This window comes from Oncorhynchus nerka, linkage group LG22 (genome assembly GCF_034236695.1).
Source record: "Oncorhynchus nerka isolate Pitt River linkage group LG22, Oner_Uvic_2.0, whole genome shotgun sequence".
NCBI classification, from domain to species: Eukaryota; Metazoa; Chordata; class Actinopteri; order Salmoniformes; family Salmonidae; genus Oncorhynchus; species Oncorhynchus nerka.
Window position 1 is genome coordinate 11,571,753 of NC_088417.1, and position 12,211 is coordinate 11,583,963.

Sequence of the window (12,211 nt, forward strand, 5' to 3'; positions counted from 1 at the left end):
ATTGGTCATCTGTCTCTAGGACGACAATTTTCTATTAATTTTGCGTATAGCAATCTGTGGTTGATTACATTTTCTTTAACTTTGCAGACAGGGGTTTTCCTTGCCCATTCCACTATTTTCTTTAAATGTAACGGGATAATTTCAGCTTTTGGCTTACTATTTTCCCACTTCACCATGAATCTTAACGGTACAGACAGCCAGAATTAGATTAAAATGTGACATTTGTGTACAGAAGACGACAAAAGACAACAAAGGTTTGAGTAGAACAACGCATCTAGCTTGAGAGGAATATGAGGAAAATCCCTTCCACCAGCCTCTATAGGCTGGTACATCCGATCTCTACGGATGTACTCATATCCCCCCAAAAGAAATTAAACAGTACCCGTATGAAAGTTTTTCTTAGGGACACCGGCATGGGAAACACATAGGCGAGGTGAAGTAATGAAGGCAGAATGTCCGCCTTCAGCACTAGCACCTTCCCACTAAAAGATAGTCGCCTTACTTTCCACAGTCCCAATCTTTTATTAATTGATAATAGTTTTTCTTTCCAATTAAACATGTCATCTTTGTGATAGTGTAATCAATGTGTAATAACTAGTAAACATTTTTTTTAATGTATGAATTCGTTAAATTATGTGACGTGCAGTCATATTCAGGTCATGGGTGGTCAAACAAGCTTATTTGACACGTCAAATAGTGTTATTTGGGACGTCAAATAGAGTTGATTTGACACATCAAATAGTGTTATTTGACTTGTATCTTTTTTTTCAAAACGGCTTTCCAGAATGTGGCCCTTTTAACGAGGCTGTTCACGTGGAACACTCCCTGGGTTGGTTCTGTGCCGCGTGGCATTGTGATAGAACGAACCAGACTGGGATTCGAAACCCAACCGTCGCCTATATTGAGGTTCCTATAAATCGGCGGAGGAGAAGATTATCCATAGATATGTTTTGATACGCTAATAGCTAACAGAGTTGCTAACTAGCTACAGATAATTTGTTGACATATTAGTCGAGTTAGCAAACTGGCTATACTTTGACCATTCAGACCGTTCTCCCAGTTTATGCCTGTCAAGGGGTCATGTTTTAGCGTGACAGTTTGCGCATCATTTTGAATAATAACAGCTCAGAAACACTGAGATTTTGGAAGAGCCAAGATGTCTGGGGAACTAGAGCAGATTCTCTTACAGCTCACGCAGCCTGACAATGCGATTATTCAGCAGGTAAAGACTCTCTGATTTAGCCTGTGAAATTGGGATTGACATTTACCCTGGCATGCTTTGATAACAAGCACCAACGGGCTATCAAACTGTTAACGTTTAGTTATCAAAATTGACAACTATTAGCAAGCCAAATTATGTCACGAACGAGTGTGGCTAAAGCACAGTTATTTTCCTACATGGTCTGTCTCACTTTATAAACTTGACAGTTCACGAATGTTTTAGCTGCCTGGCTAGTTTACTTTATTTCAGTCAGTATTCGCCATATCCAACATTTTTTTCCTCCTACAGGCCACCGCCCAGCTGAAGCTGGCTTTTAAAGACCCAGCCATCATCCCAGCGTTGTGTGCTGTCATGACTGGGTCCCAGAACTCGCAGGTATGTAGGTTACACTAACACATATCATCTGTGTGAAGATACCAGATGTGTTGAACCCAGGGCCTTGCATGAGTTATCTTTGTGCGGCTTATCGCTGACTCTCACCAGTGAATGAATTGTTGCTCCCCCCTCTCATCAGATCCGCCAGTCAGCTGCAGTAATGTTGCGGATGAGAGTGAAGAAGCATTGGAAGAAGATTAGCCCTGATCACAGAGAGAGGTTGGCTGCCCTTTGTTGTCCAATTCCCCCCCCCCAATCAGTCATTTTCAAGTCCTCTGTATTTGGACTGTTGAATGAATTCCCACTGAGCATTATTTTTTAAACATTTCTATTGTATTTGAGATGGTTTTTTGCTTCATAGTTTGAAAGCAGTGGTCCTGCAAGCCTTCCAGCAGGAGACAGAGTAAGCATACTCTGATCCTTTACATAAAAACACACAGTCACACATTTTATTTTGAGGTGGAAAAGGCGATTTATTAGAATATCAGTGGATTATCAAACAGATAGCTATAACCTATATCGGACCATAACCACTAACTCATCCATACACACCGATGAAACTTGTTACATCTGAACTTGACAATAACCCCTGTCTCTGTTTCCAGACACACAGTACGCCACTCCCTCTCGCAGCTCAGCGCAGTGATGGTCAAACACGAGACGCCAGACCGCTGGCCTGCTCTATTCACACTCCTCAACCAGTCCACCAAGAGCAACAACCCAATGGACAGACAGGTATCAGCTTCTTTAGATAGAACTAAAAAACTGCAACATCTTTGTTGTAATTCACGGGATATAAAAGGATGGCTTCAGTTGGCTTGTCCTGACAACGTGAACATCGAGAGGTTGGGCTTTACGTGGATTTGACCGGCGCTCTTGATGGTTGCTCACTGATTGGTCAGAATATGCATTGATCAAAATGTCTCCCTCAGGTGGGTCTACTCTTGCTCAGCAAAGTGGTGGAGTCCAATCCGGAGCCCTTCAAGCCCCACTATCGCCAACTGCTGCAGCTGTTTGGCACCGTGCTGCAAGACCTGGACAACCCCACAGCCATGTACTACAGCATCCTCACCCTCACCGCTATGACTGCCTACACTGGCACAGAAGAGATGGTGAGGCCACAATCTTTATCTATTTGATGTCCTTTTGGAGTGAACAGAGGTTTTAGTCTACCAGTTTCCTTCGTTGCTGTGTTGAAATGAAATGTCTTGTCTTTCAGAACCTAATGCGCTCCCTCATCCCAACACTGATCATTGCTCTCAGACACCTCATCAAGGCAGACCAGGTAGGGAATAGTTCAATATGTCAGCCCCCACTAGCACCACTGGTGACTGCACCAGTCTTCAGGGAAGACTGTTGAAAAACACTATTGTCCCTTGATTGGAGTTATTCTATGTGTTGATCAGGCCAGTGAGGCCATGGAGGTGTTATTAGACTGTTTCTATGTGTTGACCAGGATCAGGCCAGTGAGGCCATGGAGGTGTTATTAGACTGTTTCTATGTGTTGACCAGGATCAGGCCAGTGAGGCCATGGAGGTGTTCGATGAGCTGATGGAGAGTGAGGTGTCCATCATGGTCCCACACATCACTGAAATTGTCCACTTCTGCTTGGAGGTGAGAACAAGGAGCTTCTAAAAATATTTCTAATGACTTTTTGCTTACATGTTATTGTAGGAAAAGTGATGGTTTGTCTTATTGACAATGAAATGTGTGTATGTGTGTCTCAGGTCAGTGCAGACACTACACTGACTGACTCCCTGCGTGTGAAGGCTCTGTCTTGCATTGCTTTTCTCATTCGTCTCAAGAGCAAGGTAAAGTCACCAGTTATAAAATGGATGCCCTGGCCTAGATTCACCCTCCAGTGAGCCCTCTTGTCCTTAAACTGAGGTATATGTCAAAAGTCTCTCTCAAGTGGTGTCATCCCTTGTCTCCTTTCCCCATCTCACTAAATAAATGGACAGGTGAATGCAAATTCCCTAGCCTGTGTTTTCAGAGAAGGAGAGGAAGCCACTAAACCATAGAGATGAGCCTTTCTCCTTTTGTGGAGCTTGTCAAGTGATGTATGCTGGGTTGTTCTCTCTCTCCCCTTCAGACAGTGTTAAAGCAGAAGCTGCTCAATCCCATCCTGCAGACGGTGTTCCCCGTGCTTAGTGCAGCGCCACCACCTGGGGAGGAGGACCCTGAGGACGAGGAGAACAGCAATGAGGACGACACTGACAACGAGAGTCCCAAACACTTTGCTGCTCAGGTAAACTTCCCTTCTCTGTTGTTGGACTGTATATATCATGCACAGAAAATATATCATGCACAGAAAACAGGTGATGTTTTTTCGGAGAGCGTGTTTGAAATAGAATGTATTTTTGTTTGCAGGTTATTGACACCATGGCTCTTCACATGCCCCCTGAGAAACTATTCCACCAACTGGTTAGTGAACACACTCACTTGCTTCATACATCATTTGCCTGCCAATCAGTCATTTCAATTCATATTATTATCATCTCTGTGACATAGCGGTAGGATTGTAGCAGCAGTATTTTTTTTAAACTAATTTGCGGTCTTGTACTGAGGTACACCAATTTCCATGCATAGAAGTACATATGGTTTTAGTAAGTATGTATGTCTGACCCATGGTGTGTCCATCAGATGCCGCTGACTCAAGCATGTCTGGCCAGTGATAACCCCTATGAGAGGAAAGCTGGCCTGATGTGTCTGGCAGTGCTGGCCGAGGGCTGTGCCGACCACATAAGGACCAAGTGAGTCCCCTGTGCAATGCTGTTTCTGATGTCTATTCAGTGGCTCCGTGTCCAAAAAAAAAAAAAAAAAAAGTTTTTTTTAAAGGTTTACATTTGGCAATGTGTGTAATGTAGATATAAACCACAGTCATGGTTTTTATTTTTCCTCTTATTCAAATGGAGAGATTGTATTTTTCCTGCTAATCCCACTCTGTCTGTCAGGATGCTGTCGTCCATGTTGCAGACGGTGTGCCAGAGTCTGTCAGACAGTAACCAAGTGGTCCGCAGCGCCGGCCTCTTTGCCCTGGGACAGTTTTCTGAGCACCTGCAGCCTGAGGTCAGTAAGTACTGTGCTGAGCTGATGCCACTGTTGCTGGGCTACATGTCTGCTCTGAACCAGGCCAAGATCGGACACGTCACCAAGGCCTTCTACGCCCTGGAGAACTTCCTGGAAAACCTGGGTGAGGATCCTCCCATTCACCTTATCCTGATCCATAACCATCTCTCTTGCTATTATTTGATTCTGTTCTGTTCTATACTCAGATAATAAAATGCTAAACTGTAGCTAGGTAAACAAATATTCAGTCAATGACTCTCTTGTTTTTTAGTCTCGTCCCCAGACTACTTTCAATGTACAAATAAGATAAGGTTGAATTTGTCATCATCTCTGTTCTGTGCTGATATTTTCACTAACAGTGTTCCATCCCCTATCAGGTTCAGAGATTAAGCCCTACCTGCCCACCCTGATGGAGACCATGTTGTCTGCCCTCAGCAACGCAGAGAACCTGAAGCTCAAAGAGCTGGCTGTCAGTGCTATAGGAGCTATAGGTAACACCCAGCAAAATGCCTTTCAATAGAGCATGTTACATCTCAATAATGTAGCGCTTGTGTCTTCCTTCATCCACACTGGTCTGAAAGCTAAAAGGTAGTCCCAGTTGTTTTTAAAACTGCTTTCAGATCAGTGCAGATGGAGAGGACAGAAGTAGAGGAAGCCACTTGAGACTGTTGAGATGCAAGTGGTGCGTACGTCACTAACTGTATTAACTCCTCTCTTCCTTTCAGCCAATGCAGCCAAAGAGAAGCTAGTTCCTTACTTCCTGCCTGTCATTGAGAGTCTGAAGGGCTTCCTCACTGACACCAGGGATGAGATGAGGTCTCTGCAGACACAGGCTCTGGGTAGGTTAACTTTCTCTAAGGCTTAGTCAGTTTGATGTGGTCGTTCAGCAGACACTTTTAGTCAATATGACTGACAGCTTAGACTTGACAGTATACTATATGTGGCCCCGGTAGGTTTCTAACTTTAAACTCTTATATTTCATAGCACTATGCTCCAACTAACTGAGCTATCGGAACCCGTCTTGTGTAAACAAGATGAATGAACTATGAGTCACCTGTGAATGGGGATTGATGGGTATACATTGTCCTTTCAGATACTCTGTCAGTGCTGGCCCGCACCATAGGTAAGGAGGTGTTCAGCCCCCTGGCTGCAGAGTGTGTTCAGCTGGGACTCAATCTCACCAACGCTATCGATGACCCAGACCTGCGCCGCTGCACGTACGTAGTTAACGGGTGTTTGTGTGCCAGATACTGCTACTCTCTAGTAGAAGTCCTGCCAACCTTTTTTGGGGTGGGCTTTCAGAGTGCAAGGCTGTTTTCTGACTTGTAGATTAGTTTGTATATCGCCCAACTCTCTGCCTTTCTCTCGGTGTGTGCAGGTACAGCCTGTTTTCGGCTGTGTCCACAGTGAGTCCAGACTGTCTGAACCCACACCTCACTGCCATCACCACCATCATGCTTCTGTCTCTCAAGTCCACAGAGGGAGTCACGGTCAGTCAATGGGCTTTATGGCTCCAAACCCTTCCTATTCTCACCACTCAGGACGTGGCGGTGTATTCCATTTCAACTCAGCCAATTCAGGACGTGACATGAAATGCATGAATGAAAAGTCCACATAGATACGTAATGACATTTTCAATGGACCGAATTGAAATGGAGTTGATCCTGGTATCATGATATGCACATCCATAATGTCTGAAAGAATTTATCCTCTGATGAACTCTTTCTTTTCTCCATGATCAGGCTCACCTTGAGGAGGACAAGACGTTTGTCCTGCTGGATGACGATGATGACGACGAGGCTCAGGGAGACACCATTTTGGACGAGGAGGGGACTGACAACGTGGACCCAGACATCGCCGGGTACGTCTGAGATGTTGATGGTGATCTTGTGATGTTTGATGTTCATACACAATGCAAAGGCTCCCTAAAGCAGCCTTTCAAGGCAGCTCTCATAAAAGGTGTCAATGGTAACCATGTTGTTTTCCCCGGCCCTGAGCTAGGCAGAGGGACCTCTCCATCCCCCATCCTAACCTCTGTGCTCTCACTTCATTCCCCAGGTTCAGTGTAGAAAACGCCTACATTGATGAGAAGGAGGACACCTGTGACGCCCTGGGAGAGATTGCCTTCAACACCGGGTAAAGACTCGAGATCATAGACATCTTTGGTGGTGGTTGTCACAAACCATTAAGGCTCTATATTCATTCAGGACTGCATGGTATCAGCAGCCAGCCACTACTCTGGTTCCACTGTTCATTAGTCAGTGCATGAGCAATTCGACATCTGGCATTGTTGGTCTCCATTCCTCTCTGTGCCGGGAGACCTGGTATACAATCGTTTCACTTCCCAGCAACTGAAATGTTCTGTTGAATAAAATTGAAAAAAGGTTAAATATTCATTCCTATGCTGTATATACACTATATATACAAAAGTATGTGGACACCCCTTCAAATGAGTGGATTTGGCTATTTCAGCCACAAACAGGTGTATAAAATCTAGTACACAGCCATGAAATCTCCATAGACAAACATTGGCAGTAGAATGGCCTTACTGAAAAACTCAGTGACTTTCAACATGACACCATCATAGGATGTAACTTTTCCAACAAGTCAGTCTGCTAGAGCTTCCATGTTAACTGTAAGTGCTGTTATTGTGAAGTGAAAATGTCTAGGAGCAACAACGGCTCAGCTGTGAAGTGGTAGGCCACACAAGCTCACAGAACGGGACCGCCGAGTGCTGAAGCACGCACCGTGTAAAAAATCATCTGTCAGTTGCAACATTCACTACCGAGTTCCAAACTGCCTCTAGAAGCAACATCAGCACAAAAACTGTTCGTCGGGAGCTTCATGAAATTGGTTCTGGCAGTCCGACGGACAAATCTGGGTTTAGCGGATGCCAGGAGAATGCTACCTGCCCCAATGCATAGTGCCAACTGTAAAGTTTGGTGGATGAGGAATAATGGTCTGGGACTGTTCATGGTTCAGGCCCCTTAGTTCCAGTGAAGGGAAATCTTAACGCTACAGCATACAATGACATTCTAGACAATTCTGTGCTTCCAACTTTGTGGCAACAGTTTGGGAAAGGCCCTTTTCTGTTTCAGCATGGCAATGCCCCCGTGCACAAAGCGAGGTCCATACAGAAATGGTTTGTCAAGATTGGTGTGGAAGAACTTGGCTGTCCTGCACTTGACCTGTTCGATGAGTGGGTGTCCACATACTTTTGGTCATGTAGTGTATTTCCCCTCATAGACAATGTTAGCACTTTGAGCACTGGGACAGCGTCAAGTCCATTAGTTACTGATGTCCTTTTCTTTCCTGTTCACCCCTTCAGTGCTGCCTTCCAGCCCTTCCTGGAGTCCAGCTTTCAGCAGGTCTATGAGCTGCGTGATGTAAGCACTGTAGCACTGCTCATCCACCCCCCTTCTGTGTAATGAGCCATGAAGGGCATTCAGTCAGTGTGTGTGTGTGTGGGTTAGCATTTGTTTCTCTGACCATGCATTCTGTGTCCCCCTCCCCTCAGTTTCCCCACGAGGATGTGCGCAGGGCTGCCTTCGTGGCCATGGGCCAGTTCTGCCGAGCTCAGCACAAAGTGTGGCAGGAGAATCCCACTGAGGCCGACCACCAGGGTATCTCTCTCTTGCTCGCACTCTCTCTCAGCACACATCACATACAGTACCAGTCAAACATTTTGACACACCTACTCATTCAGGGGTTTTTCTTTATTTTTTACTATTTTCTACATTGTAGAATTATAGTGAAAACATCAAAACTATGAAATAACACACATGGAATCATGTAGTAACTAAAAAAGTGTTAAACAAATCAAAATATATTTTAGATTCTTCTAAGTAGCCAGATGACCTGACCTCTACAATCACCTAATCTCAACAAATTGAGATGGTTTGGGATGAGTTGGACCGAGTGAAGGGAAAGCGCTCGGCATATGTGGGAACTCCTTCAAGACTGTTGGAAAAGCATTCCAGGTGAAGCTGGTTGAAAGAATGCCAAGAGAGTGCAAAGCTGTCATCAAGGCGAATATAACTCTTTTTTTCTTTTTCTTTTACTACATGATTCCATATGTGTTATTTCATAGTTTTGATGTCTTTGCTATTATTGTACAATGTAGAAAATAGTAAAAATGACGAAAAACCCTTGAATGAGTAGGTGTCCAAACTTTTGACTGATACTGTGTGTTTATCTATACCTCTCTTGCTCTTTCTCTTCTTTATATATCTCTATTCCTCTCTCTTTATACCTCTCTGCTAAACACGTGTATGTGACCAATAAAATTGGATTTTTTTATACCTCTCTCGCTCTACCTCTCTATTTATACCTCTCTCTCTCTATTCCTCTCTATCTATACCTTTCTTTCTCGTTATACCTCTCTCTTTCTACCTCTCTGAAACAAAAAATGGAGTTATGCTTCTCTTCCTCCGTCCAGCCCTGCAGAAGCTGCTGGGGGTGGTGCTGCCAAGCTTCCTGGAGGCGGTCCATAGTGAGCGTGAGCGCCAAGTGGTGATGGGCGTGCTGGAGGCCATGAACGCTGTGCTGAAGGCCTGCCAGGGGGAGGCACTGCAGAGCCCCGGGCGCCTGCAGGAGATCAGCCAGGCCATCCGAGACGTGCTCAAGAAGAGGGTGAGCCTAGACCAACCAAGCTGGGCCTGAGCTGGGTTTCCCAGATTAAAATTCATTTAGGATATCTGAAATCAGGATATGTGTTTGTATTTATTATGGATCCCCATTAGTTCCTGCCAAGGCAGCAGCTACTCTTCCTGGGGTTTATTAAGGATCCCCATTAGTTCCTGCCAAGGCTGCAGCTACTCTTCCTGGTGTCCAGCTAAATGAAGGCAGTTATATGCAATTAAAATAACATTAGATTTCACAACACATTGTGTTCCCTCAGGCCACTACTCTCCTACCACATATCTACAACACAGAATCCATGTTGTGTGTGTGTGTGTGTGTGTCTCTTCACAGTCCCCACTGTTCCATAAGGTGTATTTGTATCTGTTTTTGTTCCAGTGGACTCTAGTGCGTTAGCCTAAAAATGTCTACAGTAAAATAGGAAAACATTCTGATAAGCCATTGACCCCGTCCCTCTACAGACTGTGTGTCAGGACGGAGGAGGAGACGAGGCAGATGATGAAGAGCAGCAGGTGAGACTTCCTCTCTTTCTTTTACCACTCCTGTCCATCACCGGCAGGACTGGCTGTACTTTCAGGTGTATGATGTGAACGTTCTAGGCGGAGTATGATGCCATGCTGCAGGAGTTTGCCGGCGAGGGGATCCCCCTGCTAGCCTCTGCCGTCCCAGCGGAGACCTTCCAGCCCTATCTCAACGAGCTGCTGCCGCTCATCATGAACAAGGCTGTGAGTAACACAACCATCACCACACCGTTTCTCCCTTAACACAAGTCATTTACTCTAGTTGACAAGCCATCAATATAGAGATAAATAGACCTAATTCCTAATTCATTTTTGGTTGAAATTTTACAATTTCCTCAATTAAAGTTTTATTTTGAGTTTGCAAAAAAAGTCACCATAAGCACAGAAAGGATAAACCTTTTATTTAGAGATGTAGTTAAATGTATTGAATGAGTGGATTTATTCCTCTTCCTCTGTAGAAGTTGTCGTACACAGTGGCCGACCGTTCATTCTCAGTGGGCACGCTCGGAGAGATCCTGCAATCCCTCGTCAACGTATCTGGGGGCAGGGCCTGTGCTGGCAAACTGTCCAATCAGCTGCTGCCTGTCCTAGTGGCTGGGGTGAGAGACAGCGACAGTGAGGTTCGCAACAACAGCGTGTTCGCACTGGGAGCACTGGCCCAGGCTGCTGGACCCCTCGTCGCACGGTATCCCTCAATAATAATGAGGTGTATGTGTGCGTGTTCAGGTTTGATCACTGATATGGTTCTGATGAGAAGCTAGACACATTGACCAGCCCTGACCATATCAGTAGATTCTATGACTATGTTACTGACCTGTCCCAGAAGACCAGGGTATTTTCCTCAACTCATGTCCCTCCCAGAGACTACCCCATGATGCTGTCCCTCTTCTCCAACCTGCTGTCTAAAGAACAGGACAGGAGGGTGATTGACAACCTGTGTGCTGCCCTCTGCAGGATGATCATGAGCAACATGGAGGGTGTCCCTCTGGAACAGGTACTGTCTATGCACATTCATTCATGGGATGTAATACCGGGCCACTGCCTACCTTGAGGTTTGTGCATGACTCAAAGATTTGTGTAGAAGTTTGAGAGGCTCTGATGTTAGGATTTGGACCCTCTTGAGAATATCTGCGACCTGTGTCTGTATTCTTGTCTCCAGTTCTTTAATGTCCCAAATGCTGTACATTAGATTTACAATGTAAGAGTTTTCCACATGCTTTTTGACATACAGACACATGAGTTGATGAACTGATTGTTACTCAGTGATGCTCACTTAGCTAACTCTGCCTGTCATAGGTGTTCCCTGCCCTCCTGGCTCGCCTCCCTCTGAAGGAGGACATGGAGGAGAATAAGACTGTGTACAGCTGCTTGGCCATGCTCTACTCTCAGAACCCTGCACTGGTACGCTGATCTTCAGTGGTGTTCTTCCATCATGTTGACTAATCTGATTGTGCTGTTACATACCCATCTGTTTGTATATTAGTATTTATGTTGTCTCCTCAGGTCCTGAGTCAAATTAAGCCAATAGTATCTGCTTCCAGCCACGTCCTGGGAACCAAGGATCTTGACACAGGCGAGAGCTTTAAATCCTGACAGGTTTCCTCACCTTGATGTGTAGAAATGTTGTCTTAACGTTCTAACAATGTAATAACAATATAGGTCTTTGTCTTCCAGAAACCCAGAACACCCTGGTCATGCTGCTCCGAGACGTCGCTCAGCGTCACTCCAAGGAATTTGAGGTCGCCATGAAGTCGCTTCCCGCTGAGCAGAAGATGAAGCTGACAGGGGCCGTTAGCCAATCCTAGCACACCACGTCAACCATCTATTCCATGCCAGTCAAAGCCAGCGAATTGTAGGATTTGTGTTACTACATATGACAAGTGGGACAGTAGTTGGAACACGTTCAAATTGGGTAAACCTGCAAACTCCTGCACTTGAACCATTCTACTATTAGGATTCTTATCATTATTCAGAGGTTCTGTTCCTAGTTATCACTTTTTAATTTATATTGTCTGTGCTTTTTAGAAGTTATTTAATTATTTGTGTGTTACTAGTATGTGTTTGTTTGTTTATTTTTAGTCTGATACTGGTTTAACCTTGTTGTAACTGAGAACCTCCATCTATTTTCTGCTGTCCCCCTTTTACCACACATTTGATCAACTGGCTTGACTAGTATTGAGTGTGAAGCAATGAACTGAACTCATGATAAATGCCTTTTTCTCAGACTTGTCAGTGACACGCACTGTTCTCTGCCTTTCCCCTCACGTGTTGTCAAACCCCGTTTTCTCCCCCCGGTACCATTGTTTCTCTCTCCACTGTCCCTCATTCAGAGAGCTCCCCATCATGCTTAGCAAGGTGGTTTTGTGAATCGGGCCAATCTGCC

General features: G+C 45.0%; 1 protein-coding gene across 1 annotated transcript; it reads left to right on the forward strand.

Moving 5' to 3' along the window:
• Positions 1-815: 815 nt before the first annotated feature.
• LOC115121649 (importin-4-like) lies at positions 816-12,053 on the forward strand. Its single transcript, XM_065006909.1, has 29 exons — positions 816-1,222; positions 1,511-1,597; positions 1,737-1,816; positions 1,959-2,000; positions 2,203-2,332; positions 2,530-2,709; positions 2,817-2,882; positions 3,110-3,211; positions 3,325-3,408; positions 3,690-3,845; positions 3,968-4,021; positions 4,241-4,350; positions 4,552-4,790; positions 5,044-5,157; positions 5,392-5,505; positions 5,760-5,883; positions 6,045-6,156; positions 6,409-6,527; positions 6,725-6,802; positions 7,995-8,052; positions 8,184-8,289; positions 9,105-9,298; positions 9,769-9,819; positions 9,907-10,032; positions 10,287-10,513; positions 10,690-10,822; positions 11,125-11,229; positions 11,332-11,401; positions 11,503-12,053. Exons 1-29 carry the CDS (start codon positions 1,157-1,159, stop codon positions 11,631-11,633), a joined length of 3,258 nt encoding a protein of 1,085 aa, XP_064862981.1. The 5' UTR covers positions 816-1,156; the 3' UTR covers positions 11,634-12,053.
• The last annotated feature ends 158 nt before the right edge of the window (positions 12,054-12,211 follow it).